The sequence below is a fragment of the Salmo trutta genome, chromosome 31, assembly GCF_901001165.1.
Source record: "Salmo trutta chromosome 31, fSalTru1.1, whole genome shotgun sequence".
NCBI classification, from domain to species: domain Eukaryota; kingdom Metazoa; phylum Chordata; class Actinopteri; order Salmoniformes; family Salmonidae; genus Salmo; species Salmo trutta.
In genome coordinates this window covers 25846080-25865615 of record NC_042987.1, presented here as the reverse complement: position 1 = coordinate 25865615, position 19536 = coordinate 25846080, and the positions used below count along the sequence as shown (strand labels likewise).

At 42.9% G+C, this 19536-nt stretch overlaps 1 protein-coding gene across 6 annotated transcripts in view; it reads right to left on the bottom strand.

Annotated features, from left to right (window-relative positions):
- Positions 1-16075: 16075 nt before the first annotated feature.
- Positions 16076-19536, bottom strand: part of LOC115169829 (partitioning defective 3 homolog) — a 264582-nt gene continuing 261121 nt past the window's right edge. For all 6 annotated transcript variants that reach the window (XM_029725831.1, XM_029725832.1, XM_029725833.1 and 3 more), the window contains one exon: positions 16076-17318. In XM_029725831.1, the coding sequence (XP_029581691.1) occupies positions 16901-17318 (418 nt within the window). In that variant the 3' untranslated portion in view covers positions 16076-16900. The remainder of the gene's footprint in view (positions 17319-19536) is intronic.

The following is a 19536-nucleotide window of genomic DNA, read 5'->3' as shown; positions in this document are numbered from 1 at the left end:
TGGTGTCGAGGTAATTGAGGTAATTATGTACATGTAGGTAGAGTTATTAAAGTGGCTATGCATAGATGATAACAGAGTGTAGCAGCAGTGTAGGGGGGAGGGGGGAGGGCAATGTAAATAGTCTGGGTAGCCATTTGATTAGCTGTTCAGGAGTCTTATGGCTTGGGGGTAGAAGCTGTTTAGAATCCTGTTGGAGCCTAGACTTGGCACTCCGGTACCGCTTGCTGTGCGGTAGCAGAGAGGGTGACTAGGGTAGCTGGAGTCTGACAATTTTTAAGGCCTTCCTCTGACACAGCTGGTATAGAGGTCCTGGATGGCAGGAAGCTTGGCCCCGGTGATGTACTGGGCCGTACGCACTACCCTCTGTAGTGCCTTTTCTGGGTATAATGTACTTGTAAGATTAGTGGAATCTGTGTGGGTAGCTGGACAGGTAGGATGACTGACAGTGAGGGTGAACAGGTGGTCACGGGTCAGATGACAGAGGAATGGATGAGACTGAGGCAGGAATTCCTTTAACCATAAAGTGGTATATTTACTGAGTAGTCTGTGCTGCATAACAAAGGAAACAGAATAACAGGTATCCAATCAAATTCATAATCACAAAGATCAAATCATAACAATCATTCATTATTAACATCATTTAGGGAATTCAACAATCCAGTTCATTAATAAGTCAATAGGAATCATCGGTGAGTAATTTAGGCTCATAACTGTTTATCATAAATCATGAAAGAATAATACAAACAGTGATCGGTTATTCAATCTATAATCGCCATTAGTTGGATATCAGAGCCGATAAGTTCAACAAACAATGACTTTCTTATTACACCCCTTCAAGTGTCTTCATGTGTACATGTCATTTCATTACATATTAACCATATCGATTGCATAATTGTCCTATTATAATCCGTAGGGCCGTGATCATTGACCATTCACATTTCACAATATGTTTGAAGCGTGCGCTCCAAGCCGCGCTCCGCGGTAATAACTCCGAACAACAACTGATGGCCCACTCTCCCGATCGCAACAGATAGTTCAGATGAACGGTAACAGATTCGATGGACGCACAGAACTTCTGGATTAGACAGAGTGAAGGAAGAGAAAGCAGCGCGATCAGGCGATTTCCACCTTTTATGCAGAGGAGATCTGTCGGACATTTCCACCTGACCTAATTAAAGCGCCCCTGGCCCAGCTAAGTAAGTGGCAATGAATTAAAGGATTATTCCACCAACTCCATGGGCCTTTTCTACAGTACTTATACCCAGAAATTATTTTATATTGATACACAAAACAGCTGCATTGGACCTTCAAAAGTAGTCCTTGCTCATGGAGTTGTATGGTTATGTTAAACTTTGAAATCAATGTTTTTGGGGGTATACATTTTAAATAAATCTGAGCCTCAGCATAATTCCGTTACCATGGAATTGCCCAGGAGGAAGAATGTATAAGGGAAGGAAAGAATCTGTTGGAATTAATAAGTCTTCTCCAGGATAATTGGATGGATGATTTAGTGTGCCCACCTTTGGGGGAGCAAGTCGAGCAACAGGTAGACAGAATGCGAGGCAGTTGATCTTGACCTTGAGATTCTGAATCCCCTCTCTGTTTGCTGGTAACACTGTAGCATTGACTGTGTGTAGTGTGGTGAAGGGGACAGACACGAATATAACAAAACAGGAGGAATAAAGATAAACAACACAGAGATTGTCGGGAATATCACCCAATTCCCTATATACTACACTACCATTTCCAACATAGCCAAAGATTATTTTATATCCGGTGTTAGAGAGACGCAGTTGTGTCTCTCCCCTCCTAGATTTTTTTCCCCTCGTGGGAGAACGTTCACAAACAGGTCATAGGTCAGCCAATGGGCTTGGCTCTAGTGGAGGCCACTGCCCTTAATCTTATGTGAGTTCTGAGGCTCCGCTCATATCTGACCCTGGGGAAGGGAAATGTCAGCAGTCAAGATCAAGGTCGTTCTCTCTGGACACTGGCACATATGGTCGGGGATGAGATGAGCCTCAGCCCTCCCAGCCTCGGTAAACATGATGTAATACCTCCCTCTGAGAGCCTGTGGTGTCACAAATGTCACCCTATTCCCTATAAAGTGTACTACTTTTGACCAGGGCCCATAGAGTTCTGGTGAAAAGTACTGCACTATTTTGGAAATAGGGCATCATTTGGGACGCAGACGTGATGTAACATCTCCCTCTGTGAGCCTGAGTGTGTGACCCCAGGGGTCAACTTCTTCTCCGCTCAATAAAGACACAATGAACCCCTCATAATCTTAGTTAACAGAAGAGGAAATGATAGAATGCTCTGTAACTACCGTCTAAGCATTTAATAGGGAAACTGGGCAGAACTAACGAGTGGAGAGTATAAGGTGCTCAACCAACGTGAGACATAAGAGCATTTGAAAGGAATAGGCGCGACTCTCACAATTAAAATCTTGATGCTTTACAAAAATCGAATTCAAGCAAAAATCATGACATTTTGGCCGTCAATGGCTTTCATCAGAATCAGAACGGGAGAATACGACTATTGATCAGTATGCATCTGGCGTTGCAGAAGGAATGATAGCAGGACTTCTTTGTATGGGCATTTTCTGAATGTGATGGAGGGATGATTGAAAAGGAAAATTGCAGCTATTCAGACAGGACAAAAGGCCAGTCATTTCAGACAGACTCCACACCTTTTCATACCTATCTGAGATGTGTTATGCTGAAGGTAGATTGGCATCGTGGACAATAGCGTCTGATGCATGTTAAATAGGTGGCATTAAAGAGGGAACAGAAACAGTTGGAAAACTGTGTTGACTGAGTGGTGGGGAGAATTTGATATTGGCTGCCACCTACACACATTACAATAGGAACGACATAGTGGGTTCTGAACACATACTATTGTTTTCAACTGAATTCTGAAAATGTTGTTACAGAATATTGTTTTTCTTTAGTTGTGAATTGTGTTCTGGCAAGTGTCAATTTAAAAATAGATGTTAAGTTGTCGATTCAACTCAAAATAAAACTTTGTCTTTACCTCTGACTCTCTGGTGTCTGTGTTGGTGTGGCCCAGGACCCTAGAACATGTAACGGGAAATAAATAGGTTTAGTAACTATTACAAACCTGTGACAATATTCTGAAGGCTGATGGAATGACATGAACACATGTTTTCAACTGCTTCGTTAGTTCTACATACCAGATAGCACACACCACTGCATTCTCTTCGCATTTCTTAAAGAGAAGATCAAATCAAATGTATTAATAAAGCTCTTCTTATATCAGCTGATATCTCAAAGTGCTGTACAGAAACCCAGCCTAAAACCCCAAACAGCAAGCAATACAGGTGTAGAAGCACCCTCTTCTGCCCAGTCAAAGACATTGGGGTTCCAACAGACCAAGGAAGGATCCAGGGTTCTGTCAGGCACCAGCCTGCATGTCAATAGACACACAGGTTACATCCCAAATGGCACCCAGTATATGCCCATAGGGCTCTGGTCAAAAGTAGTGCATGATATAGGGAATAGGGAGTCATTTGGGACACAGACAGTCAGATCCATGGTAGAGAGACGTAGGATAGTTACATGTGCAGGAAATCAATAGTATTGACACTCCATGGACTTAACGAGATGTAAACAAAGGTCATGGTAGAAAGCATCAGAGATCACACTGCCATTTGGAAATCTATCGTACCATGGCATTGTCACGTCATCTGAGTGCTGTAAAGCAGGTCAGTAGAAAACACAGTAATATTCCATGGCATAGTGCAGTAAAATGGCCAACTTGTTTTTGATAGGCTTGAGCCTGGTTGTTTTGCTAATGTAGTAATTTGCTGAATCCAAATTAGGCCTAAACTGTAATGAAGTTAATGTTCATCATATTATGATGTGTGAACTGACGGTTTTTCAATGTCAACACCATGAAATTTTATTCCCTGTATTTTATATGTATTGTAAATGTAACCTTTATTTAACTAGGCAAGTCAGTTAAGAACAAATTCTTATTTACAATGACGGCCTACCCCGGACGATGCTGGGCCAATTGTGCGCCGCCCTACGGGACTCCCAATCACGTCCGGATGTGATACAGCCTGGATTCGAACCAGAGACTGTAGTGACACACCTTGCACTGAGATGCAGTGCCTTAGACCGCTGCACTAAGTGAATGAATTCTACATAGTTCCATAAGGAAGCGCGGTGACACTTGACTTGACACCCAGTGTCATTACACTTGTCATATCGTCTTATCACTGTCATGATCCATATATTTACACCTGTTGTGACATATATTGCGTTATTTTATGGCTGGTTATGACACCTACATAAGAGTCAAAACCCACATTTATTAAATCTAGTTTTTCCCTGCCAAGAAGTTTCCTTAAGTTTGAAAGTTTGTTTCTTAAATCATTTGTTGTAATGAATTCTTTACAGTTATGTTTTTTTCATCATATTTTAAATAATTTGTAGGAAATACACTCCATGAAGCATTATGACCATCCTGTGTCACTTTACTTGGACTAAGAAAATACACTTTATGACACTGTCAGGACCATCATAATCATATAAGGCAGATAGGCCTATCATTTACATGCCCTTATATCAGTCATCAGTCAAAAAGAGGGTGTCTTGTCCTGCTCCTGAAATCTGCTCCTGCCTTCCTCCCAGTTATCAGCAGCAGAACATTGGGAAAGGTGCAGGTGCCACATCAATGTGTGCGCAATTACAATTATAATTTAATATGTTCAATTTCAGAAAACGTTATGGAACATAAACATACTGTTGACACGTAGGCTATGGTGTAATGGAATGTTTGTGGTCAATTTTGTGGTTTTGTGGTACGTTTTGCGAGTTTTGACACTCTTATGTAGGTGTCATAAGCAGCCATAAAATAACTACCGTGGTAGGTTTTGCGAGTTTTGACACTCTTATGTAGGTGTCATAACCAGCCAGGTCTAAATATATGTGTCATGACAGTGTTATGACCATATTATAACAGGTTATGACAAGATATGTTAGCTGTTATGACATATTAGGACATGGTTATGACCGTGTCATAATGTGTCATGATGCTGGGTGTCAAGTAAGGTGTTACCGGAAGCACTTAGCTAAAATGGTATGGTGAAATAAAGCCTTTAAAATGGTATGGTGAAATAAAAATGAAAATACACAAGTATTTAAGAAGGCACTGATGCTTGGCAGCTTTGTTTACTGGGCTGGACATGAAAGGAAACAAACCTTAACTGTCCGATAATCATGTCACATTCTCCATTTAAACCCTCTTTGAACATTCTTCCCCCAATCCACTATGTGGAATTCCTTTTTCTGGAAAACATGCATATCTCGTAAATTCAGCATGAGTGGGAATGGAATTGGAAATAGAATAAAACCTAATTGAACTACTGTGAGCCTCTGTGTGAGAATTTAAAAGCTGAATGTCTTTCAAAAGATACAGTTGAATGGTGGTGCAGAATGTTCATTGAATGTACCAACAATGCTCCCGAAACATCATTCCTTTATGGCTGCTTTTGAATTGGCTCATCTGAATGCTGGCATGCCGGCAGTAGACACAATAATTAGCTATTTTACAATCATGTCGAACCAGAAGATGTGTAATTGTTCTGGTGATGGCACAGACACCAGGTCAGGGAGACACAATGAACCAACATGTGTGACTGTCTCACATTAACATGGGGTTAAATGATAGAAATCCCATTAAAATGACAACGGTTGAACTGCCTGCCCTGCACACATTTCATGTTAATAAACATAAGTAGGAAGGGCATCCTACCATAAATAATTTCCCTTCATAACACATACCGTAATTTCCGGACTATTAAGCGCACCTGAATATAAGCCGCACCCACTGAATTTAAAAAAACATTATTTTGAACATAAATAAGCCGCACATGTCTGTAAGCCGCAGGTGCCTACCGGTACATTGAGACAAATGAACTTTACACAGGCTTTAACGAAACACGGCTTGTAACAAAAATAAATAGGCTTTAACAAAACACGGCTTGTAACAAAAAATAAAAAATGAGCAGTAAGCTTTCGTTGTCTTTTTGCACTGAGTCAATTCCTCACGCTGCTGTTTCCAACGTCTTATCATCAACTCATTAAGACCAAGCTCCCGTGCAGCAGCTCTATTTCCTTTTCCAACAGCCAGATCAATGCCTTTAACTTGAAAGCTGCATCATATGCATTTCACCGTGTCTTTGCCATGATGAGGGTGACAAAATGACTAACGTAATCAGAATGATGGGAAGTTTGAGAGCACTCGATTTAATCTAAACAGTAAACAAAAAAGTTGTTTGACCTTAACCCGTTCGGCAATTTCATTGGTCTAATGAAAGCTTCATGCCGCCAAAAAACTGAGCACGTCACAGAATGTTTTTTTTTTAATTATTTTTTTTAACCGGAAAAATCCATATATTAGCCACGTCATTGTTTAAGCCGCGAGGTTCAAAGCTGGGAAAAAAGTTGCGGCTTATAGTCCGGAATTTACGGGTACATAGATTATAATTTCCCTCACTTGTAATGCTTTTATCCATATAGATTCAACAGATCTTACCATTGTTTTTCCTCATGCTTACAGATGAAGTATCTTAATTTTACCTATATTGGTCATTTAGTCCATAATGTTGCTTGATTGGTGGTTAGGCTATTAGCTGGCCTAAAGTATGCTACCTGAAAAGTGCAATACTGATAATATAACTGTGTGTTACCGTGGGTTTTCAGTGAAATTAGTTAGTGCATTTCCTGCGGTACAGGAATATTCTCAGCGACAAAAGCGTGACCAGATTAAGATCCTACATCTATATTCCAGTCATTTTGTGAGACGACTTCTCATCACATCATGAACCAGGTGCTGAAAAGCACAAGATAGAATACAATTACTTACGATTTACATACAATTCATGCATTCAAGGAGTCATTGGTTCCCTAGCTGTTCTGCCCCAAGCACAATGGGCCGGCCTGGGATGTTCAGTGTCCTAAATAACACCCTATTCCCTATAAAGTGCATTTCTTTTGACCAGGGACATATGGGCTCTGGTCAATAGTAGAGCACTACATAGGGAATTGGTTGCAAGTTGGGACAAAACAATGGCATCAGAGGGACATTTGTCACAGGCCTGGGCTGCAGTGATTGTGGCACTAATTGATTTGGCCCTCTTATTTTATTTCCATTGCCTTCCTTTGATAACCCCCCACTGCCACCACCAGTCTTCTTCCTAGTTCACAGCTGGGCCTGGCTCAGAGAGAAGCAGCTGTTGGCATCAGACCAGACCAGGGGCCCAGCGCTGCATGGAACTAACAGTCTCCGCCTTCCAAATGGCACCTTTATCCTACATTGTGCCCATAGGGCTCAGGAGACAAGTAATGCACTATAAAGGGAATAGGGTGTCATTTGGGACATGAACTCCATCTTCCTCAGTCTGGATGGACAAGACATGGGATCCTCTGAGGTGCTAGCTGCTGGAACATACAGCTCAAGGCATCGGATCGTCTGAGGTGCTAGCTGCTGAAACATACAGCTCAAGACATGGGATCCTCTGAGGTGCTAGCTGCTGGAACATACAGCTCAAGGCATGGGATCCTCTGAGGTGCTAGCTGCTGGAACATACAGCTCAAGGCATGGGATCCTCTGAGGTGCTAGCTGCTGGAACATACAGCTCAAGACATGGGATCCTCTGAGGTGCTAGCTGCTGGAACATACAGATCTTTCTCAATGTGCTCTTGTGTTTTTGCTTAATTTGGTCTCAGTGGTCACTGATAAGTTGGAAGGAAGGATTTGTATACTGAGCTCATCCCCTCTCCTAGCCACCCTATCGCTGGTGGCTAATCCTAAAGCCAGTCAGTCAGTGAAATAGAAGCAGGTGACTCCTCGAGATGCAGCCAGCCAGGTTTGAGCTAAATCCTCTAAGGATGTGGCTGCTGACTGGGCCATGGTTGGGATTTATCCCACAGAGCATGGACCCCCTGGAAAACAGTGGCCAGTGTTACTGAGTTGACTACGGTGGCTAATAAAACAAAATTAGATCAAATATGACACTAACCATTTTAACTCATATTCCCATTGAGCTCCTTTCTCTATGCTGGTGCATCATGTCTGAGATAATGTAGCTGGATCTAGCATGACGTGTTGGGTACTATGGTATCATGTAATAACATTGTCATTGTCACGTCCTGACCAGTAAAGGGGTTATTTGTTATTATAGTTTGGTCAGGACGTGGCAGGAGGTATTTGTTTTATATGGTTTTGAGTGTGTGTTTATATAGAGGGGCGTTTTATTTATGTTTCCGGGGTTTTTGGTTTAGTTCTATGTTGTACAGTTCTATGTCTCTTTCTAGGGTGTTTATTTCTATGTTTAGTATTTGGGATTGGGGCCTTCAATTGGAGGTAGCTGGTTATCGTTGCCTCTGATTAAAGGTCCTATAATTAGGAGTTTGTTTGTTTTGGGGATTGTGGGAGATTGTTCTTTGTACTGCTGTGTGAGCCTACAAGGCTGTTCGTCGTCCGTTCATCGTTTTCTTGTTTTTTTCCGTGTTAAATAAAATGAGCATTCACATACCCGCTGCGCCTTGGTCCATCCATTATGACCGTGACAGTCATTTTCATTAAAATGCTGACTAATTTTAATGTCTATGTCTTATTTCTAAAATAAAACAGTACACAATCCACTGAAATATGAAATCATACGATGCTAATATCTTCATCATTACAGACCATATGGACATCTGAAGGTTAAGATGTTGGTCAAAAGTAGTGCACTGTGTAGGGAATAGGGGTGCCTTTTGGTACGCAGGCCTGGTCAGCAGCTGTCCTCGGCTGAGGAGATGGACAGGCCTTGGCCCTGGGTCAGAGCCTCCACGTTTTTTCATTTAGAGACCCCATCTTGGACACTCTCCAGTCTTTATTTGCCATTATGGGCAGAAATGCCAGAGCTGAAATGGGTTTCTATCAAGCAGCAGTTTGAGGACAGAGGTCCCTTTCATTTCTTAAATTGTAGCTCCTTTTATTTCATGGTCTTTCTGTTATCTTGGCTAAGGCATATGGTTGTGTGTACTGTGCAGTGCTTTCAAATGAAATAAAATATATTTTACGTGCTCTTCAGCTATCAGACTCTTTGACAGGATTATGCATTAAAATACACACACAGTGGACATAAGAGTATTCACATAGGACGTAATTGAAACACAACTGTATGGAAGGAACATCATCATACAAACACGTACTGTTAAAGGTACTGTTCCCCAATAAGCATTCATACCTTGAGACAATTTGGACCGGTCCCCACAAGGAAAAAGGCTATTTTAGGCATAGGGGTAAGGGAAAATAGGATTTAGAATGGAAAGCAATTGTTTGGTCCCCACAAGAAGGGTAAAACAAATGTGTGTGTGTTTACAGCGTCCAGAGGCAGACAGGGACAGTGATGAATAAGCATTATTAACAGGAGACACAGTCCTGGTGGTGTCATTAATCTTCATTCACCCAGGCTACGTCCCAAATGGTACCCTATTCCCTATGAAGTGCATTACTTTTGACATTTACTCATAGGGATCTAGTCAAAATAATTCACTACATAGGGAATAGGGTGCCACTCCCTCTCTCCTCCCAGCAACAGGCTCATCTGCAGCTCACTGTCAATAACAAGAAAGGAGGGTGAAGTATGCTGGGAAACTAGAGCCACAACAGTACCAGTGGCTCATTTTGTGATTGTGTTACTGTGCAATGCTTGAGCCAAAATGGACCCACCTGTAGGTACAGCCAATAGGCAATACAGAGTAATTAAAAAGGCAACATCACCAGAGGGGGTTCTAATAAACATTCAGCCCTACGGGTCCTGGTCAAAAGCAGTGTGCTTAATCTGGAATAGGGTGTCTTTTGGGACACATACATTGTCTCAAAGGGAATATGAACCTTTAATAGCGACCCATCGACAGACTGTAGCACGGCAGGGCATATGACATTACACATAAATGAAATGAAGAGACTCATTATTCACCTGGATGTAAAGGAGATGCTCTATAAAAGCAGAAGAATAAATATATTATCTGGATCTCCTAAAATTACAAGGAGAAAGAGAACAAAAACAAGAGAAAGTGTGTTTGTGTGTGTATGCTTGCAAATATCTATGACCATTAGAGCCCAGTCCAATCCCAGAGACAGAGCCCGATGGTCATGCACTGGGGGCAGCTCCCACTACAGGTGTTGGGGTGTCCCCCTCTCTTACCTCACTCTCCCCCCTGCCCTTCATCCTTCAAATACTGATATTTGGTTGCATTGACAACCAAACACAATTCAATATCACTATATATCATTCAATATAAAATCAAGCAGTTTGAAACCCTATACCCATCTATTGCCTATTTTTAGTTGTATCCTGGGTTGATAGCTGTTGATGACTTTGCAAATGCTATTTAGGCCTAAACAGCATGATATTTGAGTGATAAAGTATGGTCACATTTCATTTGCTCTGTTAAACCTACCCTTTGAAATGACTTTAAAAGCAACAGTATATCTATTTATTTTTTATGCGGAGATTGCTTAACAATGATTATCATGATAGCACATTGGTAATAGTCAGTGACAAATATCATAGCTAAGCAGGGCTTGGTTAAAACCCTGGATGAGAGACCAAAGGACAGCTGTAGATAGATCAGTTCTCTAGGAGGGGCTGCCCAGCCTATTGTTTGTTTTTCTGCTAGTGGATATAACATTGAAGATCTGACGTTGTTTTAAAAGGTACAAATTCAACATATTTTATACAAGGTTTGTTGAAATTTGGTAATCATAATCCTGTGGTAGATATTTTACCCACAAAACAACAGTTTACGTTGATGTATTTTCTATGTAGAATCCACATGACAAAACATTGACAAAGTACATTGAAACGATGTTGATTCAACCAGTTTGCGCCTAGTGGGAAGCCACTTCCTGCATATGAAATATATCCGTCACAGAGAGCATGACCATAACTTTTACAGTAAGTTTACACACTAGTAATTTATCTATAGGCGCAAACTCTCCAGACTGCCTGGGTGTCTACATGGGCATCCCAAATAGGATATATAGAGGGACTATGTAGGGAATATGGTATATTTTGAACACTGAGAGAACATGCCAGCCAGTATCTGTCCAGCAGGCAGCAAAGAATGATTTTATGGCTAACTGGGGTTAAACAGAGGGAATAAGGCATGTTAGAGCCATTTCAGGGTGCAATTGAAAGAGAGAAGCTGGGTGAATTCTGTTTGGAGTATAAATGCCTTACGGAGTCAGGACTCCTGCTGTATTTGGCTAGTGCTGCCAGGCTGCCTTTCTTACTTCCCCACAAGTCAAGAGCAGTAGCTACAAACTATACTGTACAAACTAAATACTGAGATTGTTTATATAACGCTTCCACAAAGGAGTGCCACAATCCTTTTTAATGGTGTTCCATGACAGGCCACAGACATGAGATTACCTTAGAGCATGGAAAACTGCACCAATGTGGATGTGATGAAACAGTGTTTGCTGAGGATTGTGGTGTCTGTCAACCTGTCTGTGTGTGGTAGGTAGCTAGATAAGTAGACAACACCATGGTCTATGTTTATCCATAGTAAAACCCCACTAGAGGTTCCTCCAACAGCAGAGGGTTAAGATTAGACCTGGGGGACTTCCTCCTATTGGTTTCCTTTGTCTCAGTCCCAAATAGCACCCTATTGCGTATGTCGTGCACTACTTTTGACCAGGGCCCATAGTGCTCTGATCAGAATAAGTGCACTATAATAGGCAATCGAGGGCCATTTGGGACAATTCCTTTGTCTCCTTCAGGATTTATGCTTCAGATTCTCTCTGATTAGCACAGCTTCCTCTTGAAACACCCTTTAAGACTCCATCCATCCCAGAGAATACAGCGGAAATACAGGAAAACCAGCAAGAAAGCAGAAACAGGTGTCACCTCAGTCAGAACAGCCCCTCACTGTACCGACCCACCCGATCTCCAAACGTGTTCTAGACCGGTGTTCAAATACTTTGAATAAATAGCTTTATTCTGCTTGGAGTGCCAGGTCGGAGGGGTTTGCAATGTTGGACTTTTCTATTGGTTCCATTGCAACAGGTAAGCACAATCAAGGACAGATACAGTATTTGAAATGATTTTGAAGAGTATATGAACCCAGGTCTGACGTGTTCATGAGCTTGATTGCGTTTCAATATAGAATGATGGGGTATAATGAACCGCACTAACTCTACGATGACGTGACAACAACAGTGAAATTGGCGGTTATGAAGCCCAGTGTTTGTTATTCATTTCTCCATAGAGAAAGGCCTTTGAGGAAGTGATCCATGGTGTGGCTGGGGGTTATGGAGAGAGGAGAGCATTACAAGCTCAGAGTTAGCTGTTAAGAGTATGAGTAATGATATTGCAGCACTGGCTTGGCTGGGGTACAAACACTTATTACCCTCAGTCCACACCAGACTTCTGCTGCTGCGTGAACCTGGGCTGAAAACAACTCAAATACACAACAAGAAACTGAGATCGACCCGTTGGATGCTCCCTTACATATGGATTCTAGACTATCGTAAAATTAATCAGCGCTTGTCTTACATGACGCAGTGTTCTTTATATTTTATGTCCCATCTAAAATGTATCCAATTCTCCATCACTAGGCAAGCAGATGAAGACCTGTGATCGTTATCCTCCTATCTTCATACTGATCCCATGGAAACTGTCCTGGAGAGGTCAACACTGTTAATTAATGCCAGTCTGAGCTGCAAGCTGAACACCAGTGTTAAATAACGTTATACCATATACACGCCATATATGCACGTTTATACCATACATATATTTATATACTAATGAGAAGAGGTGATAGCCACAGTGTTAAATGTATGGTATGTATGTAGTTAACTCAAAGCAGGCTGTGTATCCTGTGAACTGAGCACCAGCTGAGGGTGAACACTGATCTCTCCGTGACCCTGGATGACCTTCACATCAGCATGGCGATGTTGGGCGATGCCCGGAATGCTGGAACTCAGGAAAAGGCCTCTTACGGCAACAACACGCTGTTCTGAGAGGAATGTGGACATATGTTTTTACTATCATGGACAAGAATGTGTAAGGGCAAAATCTACTGTAGGTTTGGAAACTGTGATACATTTTTTTATGCATCTTACGGTCCCTCGTCATTCAGCTGTCTTTCATCTGGGTCATATCAGTTAGTGCACACCATAGAAAAACGTTGTGCAATGGAAAGCAAAAAACAAATGTTTCTTTATGGAAAAATTCAAAAAGGTCCCTCCCCGTTTTGGCCCGTTTGCTTCCATTTGGTTCCAAGTGAAAACGACCAAGTAGTCATGTGTTTGAAAAGACACAGCAAGAAAGCAAAAGAATGGTTGAGTGTCACATTTCCTAACTCAAACTAAACACCAAGTCAGTCATAGCAGTAAAACATCCAGATCAAACGGACACGCATTACACAATAATACATATTTCTGGTTCTTCTGGTTGTGCCATAGAGGAACGCCTGAAGGTCATTGACTATCTACGAATCAGAAATCAAAGACAATCCTCCTCTGGCCGGAGGCTTTGCCAACAGCATAGGGAGACGCCTCTCTCTCTGTGAGGCATTCTTTTAGAAATTGATGAAAGAGCAGACAAAGCTATGAAGATAAAAGAACAGGATGAGATGAAAGGATTTCTTTCCTTCAACATATTTTTTCCTCCTCTCTCATATTCCTTTCAAGAGAGCCCCCCCTCGGTAGCTGAAACGGCTTAATGGTATTTGCTTAGAACGTCAACTTTAACCCTCGGACCAGACACAGTAGCCTGAGTAATTTAACACCTCCGTATGAGACACAATGGGAATGTGAGTGCAATTAACAACAGGAAACACATCAGCCTTAAATTCTACAACATTCTGACTGCATTGACTATACAAACACCGACACGCAGGCACTAAAGCACGCACACTTACACATAATCACATACACAAGCATACAGACACAAGCGCACGCACACACACACACACGTAGAGCTGTTTACATGAAATATGTGAAGCTAGAACTACAATAACCTATTGATAGAAAAGGTAAAAGCATATTAAAGATACAAGAGTGGATCAAACCAGACTCACTGCTACTAACGAGGAAATAACCTGATATCACTGCCAGTTCATTATTCAAAGGAGAGGATGACAAATAGAGGATAACCCAGACATAGTTGTAAACAGGATGAAACAGCCTTCCTTTTATTCTAAATGTGATATGTACAGGAAAAGTGTCTGTATACATGTCTAAACATATCATGTAAAAGTCTGAAAAACAATTGCACTGTGCTTACAATAGCTTTATACTTTAAACATCATGATACGTACAGCATTGTGAAGGCAAAGTCAAACAGACAGGATACAAATACACTGATCAGCTGTGCAGAGGCTTATTTGAACTCACTGTAAAAAACAAATGCTTTTCAGCCCCAAAACAATCCAAACACATACTGTGCTGTAGAGATTATAATACTATGTTAAAACACATGGTGTAATGGTGTTGTGTCATTTAGCTACAACAAGGAACAATCCACATTGTTTTCCCTATTCAGGAAGTGTACGGCATCTCAGGCACTTATTATTGAACTCTCAACTTAGCCATGGACCACCTGATCCCAGATCTATTTGCCCTGTCTTATTTACTACTCTGGGGTGATGTTCCCCTAGGTACAGATTTAGGATCAGCTTCCCCTCCCCCCAATCCTTAACTATTTAGTGGGGGAAATGAAAAACTGACATAAGATCAGCAACTTAGCCAGGGGAACTTCTGCCTACACCCTTGTTAACTATAATGACCATAGAAATGAACAAGATAGCAGAAACAGGTCTGGAACTAGACTAGCAATGGACACCATACAACAGATTCCAACCAGACTGCAGACATTGGCAAGGTACTGCAGTACAGACGACAGAACACACAGTCTTATTTCCATGTTAGACATGTTCAACAGCTGATTCCCCATTTAATGCACTACTTTTGACCAGGGCCCGTAGTGCACCGTGTAGATAGTAGGGTCCCATTTGGGACACAGACACTGTATTAACTCACAAATGGAAGCTAATGCATTTCGTATGGCTGTAATTGGCATAGGGAGAACACTGAAGCACATCTCCAAAGCAGCGAGGTGCCAGACACGTCTGTTATAGTACACCACGAGGCGACACACAGAGTACGTACCACAGTCATTATATTTTTTATCTTTTCTGTGCTCTCCTTTGTTCGGATGAAATTTATCTCCACCATTTGGTACATTTCATAGACATCAGAGCATCGTTACATTAAAGGTCCATTATTTACAAGAGGAGAGCGACTCACTAGCACTCCGCTATACGGCAGCTGAAAGCAATTACCACTCAAACACTATTCATTTTTTATGAACAAGGGAAGATTGAACCTAAATTTTGCGTCGGTACTTCGATTGTCTCTCTGCGGAGAGAAACTGTGGTGTGGCCCTCCACTACACCACAGCCTTTAGGTGCTGTGTTCTGTTCTTTGGCTGTGGCAGGCAGCTTGTGATGCAAAATTCAGTGCATGGTTGACTGGGGAGAGTTGGAAAAGGACGTGAGGGGGAGGAGGAGAGGTGGAAGAAGAGGAGAGGTGAAAGAGGTGAGGGGGAGGAGGAGAGGTGAAAGAGGTGAGGGGGAGGAGGAGAGGTGAAAGAGGTGAGGGGGAGTAGGAGAGGTGAAAGAGGTGAGGGGGAGTAGGAGAGGTGGAAGAGGTGAGGGGGAGTAGGAGAGGTGGAAGAGGTGAGGGGGAGTAGGAGAGGTGGAAGAGGTGAGGGGGAGGAGGAGAGGTGGAAGAGGTGAGGGGGAGGAGGAGAGGTGAAAGAGGTGAGGGGGAGGAGGAGAGGTGAAAGAGGTGAGGGGGAGGAGGAGAGGTGAAAGAGGTGAGGGGGAGGAGGAGAGGTGAAATAGGTGGTGAGGGGGAGGAGGAGGAAGTGGTGGTGAGGGAGAGGAGGAAGCCAGAGACAGGCAGGCCAGATTAGCCGTGCCCAGAGCAGAGGGGCCAGGGAGTGGATCAGAGACGCTCTCTCTCTCTCTCTCTCCATGGAGATGGCACACACATGAATAATTTATGAGAGTCCTTCATTAATAACCAGTGCTATGCTCCCCCTCCTTTTACACACTCCCTCTCTTTTCTCTAGCTCACTGGTGACTACTGAAGTAAAGAAAAAAAGGATGAAAACAGAGAAATAGAATAGTGAGAGCTCAGCGTTGTTGTTTTGACTTGTTAGTGTAGTACCAACTATGGGGAGGTTCATGTCCAGGGGAGGGCAGGTCAAGTAGGAGCCATGGTTTAACAAAACCAGGCGACCTTGTAAGTGTCCACACCACACTAGCATAAAGCACACACATTAAGTCTCTCTCACACACACACACACATTAAGAAAGTCTCTCTCACACACACACACACACACACACACACACACACACACACACACACACACACACACACACACACTTCTCCATTGTTTGAAACATCTGTTTGCCTGTATGATTGTCAGAGCGTGAGGGTGACAGATGTCTATGAATCCCACAACACCACTACTACCCCAGAAAGCATCATGACCATGAATACAGGAGGCACTGAAAGTCTCATTTAACAACAGTCTGTGGGAGGGAACAGGACTGACTGGGACTGAACGAAGGACTAAGAGGTCACATCCAGGGGAAGCCATTAATACGAACACTCACTGTGCATTCCCTAACTCAAATTGTCCACATCTTCCACAACTATGGCCCCTCTGGCCCACTCTGTCCCTATCCCCTCAGGAGTAGAAGGGCCTCCCCATTCTATAGCTAATCAGCTCCTGAAGTAGTCGCCACCAACTGTGGCCTCTTCTTGGCTGCCCTGTCCCTTCGCTTCCCCTATCCCCTCAGGAGTAGAAGGGCCTCCCCTTCTCGGGCCCCTGCAGCCTGTTGAGCCTGGCCAGCTGGGATGGCGAGGGGGGTACGTCCTGTCTATAGGGGCCCTTAGGCGACACAGGGTCCTTGTGAGCCGAGTATGAAGGAGTGGCGTTGTAGGTGTTGTTCCCGTGGTGCTCCTGCGGGGGTGCTAGGAGTAGCTGCTTCCCTTTCGCCTTCTGCTCCCTGCGTCTCTGCTCCTGCCTCAGCAGCTCCTGGGCCTCCAGCAAGACGCGGGCATTCACACTGCTCACCCCCGGGTAGCCGTTCCTGGAGCCCTTGTAGCTGGAGTAGCGAGGGTTCTCCTTGGTCGTCTGGAAGCCCTCGCCCGGCGGGTAGACCTTGACCCAGGAGTCCTGAGAGATGGAGCTAGGGTTCTTCCTGGGTTGTCTGGAGGGAGGGAGAGAATAAAAAGGAGGCAGGGTGAGATGCGAGTAAAGAGGTTAAGAGGGTTTTAAAGAGAAGGAGTTCAAAAAGAGAGGAGATTCGACAGAGAGGCTGGGGCAGACAAGGCACAGCGCCAGCACATGACCAATAGGCAATTTAGCACACGATAAACCAAAAATATACACATACACCTAGAGGGACAGTGACACAGCCATTCCCATCCATTTAGCCTTGTTGTGAAGGACAGACCAGCCCATTGGGTTTGATAGCCAGTAATAGCAGCCCTGTTGCAGATGAGAGTCAACTTGGCCCACTATGTGATATCATAAGTTGAATGCACCAATCTGTAAGTCGCTCTGGATAAGAGCGTCTGCTAAATTACGTAAATGTAAAGTAAATGTGTCTGGCGGTTTGACACTAGACATCTGACATGGTATCTTACATTTTAGTCATTTAGCAGACACTCTTATCCTGAGCAACTTACAGTAGTTGATATTTTTGTTCCTTACTGGTCCCCCATGGGAATTGAACCCACTATCCAGGCGTTGCAAGCACCATGCTCCACCAACTGAACCACACAGGATCTTAAAGGCAGAGCTGTCAGCTTGCTCCCTTCCCTACAAAACACAGTCAGTCCTGTAGGTAGGTAGGTAGGTATATATATATATATAGGTAGGTATATATATATATATATATATATGTCTGTGTGTATATGAGTGAGTGAGTGTGCGTGACATCACCCAGACTCATGCTTGACTGGGCACTTTGTGACCTCTCTGTGTTCAGCCCTTAGGAAATGCATGAGTGTTCAGGCCTTGAGCCCCCCTTATTGCAGGGGCAGGACAAATGGAACAGACACAATAACATCAACTAACTAGACCTGGGTTCAAACACTATTTTAAATAATTTAAAAAAGACTTCATCTGTGCTTGCCTGACCTAATGGACCAATAGAACAGTCCCAAAACTGTAAAACCCACCCATCTGGCACTCTAGGCAGGCTAGAGCAAACGCTCAAAAAGTATTTGAAAGATTTCAAGTAGAATTTGAAGCCAGGGCTGAAACAAACAGGCTTCTGTCTCAGAGCCATGCATAATTAGCAGGTTTATCAACCAGCTGTGAAGAAACTGTATTATTTCTGTATTTGAAGGAAAAATGATAATGAGAAATGTACCCAGACCTTTGTGTAAAGACGACAGGCGGTTAGATACAGAAATGCTAGCCTTTCAACCAATAACAGAAACACAAACCCAGCTGTTTATTTTAAAGCCATGCTTCAATGATTCCAATTTCAAAAGATGGGGCTCCACGACTCCATATCTGATTATATTTCATACATTGACACAAGAGACACACTTGGGCTGTTTCTCTGTAAATACATGTAAACCAGCTATCTATTCTCTTTTCCATTAGATATTATGCCAGTACTGTACATGTGGGCTGCACCCTATTCCCTACATAGTGCTGTCCTTTCGACCAGGGCCCATTGGACTCTGGTTAAAAGTAGTGCACCATTTAGAGAATAGGGAGCCATTTGGGAAGCACTTAGACAGACAGCCTCTCTACAGACACCGAAGACCTTTGGTCCTGATGTAAATGACAAGACTTTTGCTGTGAGATCTATACTGTGTGTCAATGATGAATAAGGCCTCTCACAAGCGTCATTGTTTAAGGCCTATTTTCACTTGAGCCCCTTGTTTAGCAAAGCTTCACCAGGAGGAAACTGACCTTTATCTAAAACGCTGTTTATGAACACACTAACATGAATCACAAATAGGCCATGATTCATCCAATGGCAGCGTGTGTGTGTGTGTTGGAGAGTTTTGCCCTGCAGAAGCAAGGGGCCATATGAAATCAATCAAGATTGCACAAGCTGATACCAGGCCCCATATTACTCCATGGTCGAGTCATACAATGGAATTTTTAAACAAACAGGTTTATCCAAACACAACTGGCCTTAATAGAATTACAATAAAATGACACCACACAGCCACAGGATGTTTCTTTGACCAGGCATCGGAGACATTTATACAATAAATCTCTGCCGTAAAAAATGGTGCTTCATCAAATATTAATCAAGCGGGAATCTGTATCAGCAACCAATTACTAAGCTGAATTGATGAAGTACTAGCTAGCAGCAGTGGCGATTCTAGCATGTCTTGGTGTGTAAATCTTGGTGGGGGCCAACATTTTTTTTTTTAACATACCAGCAAAAAAATACA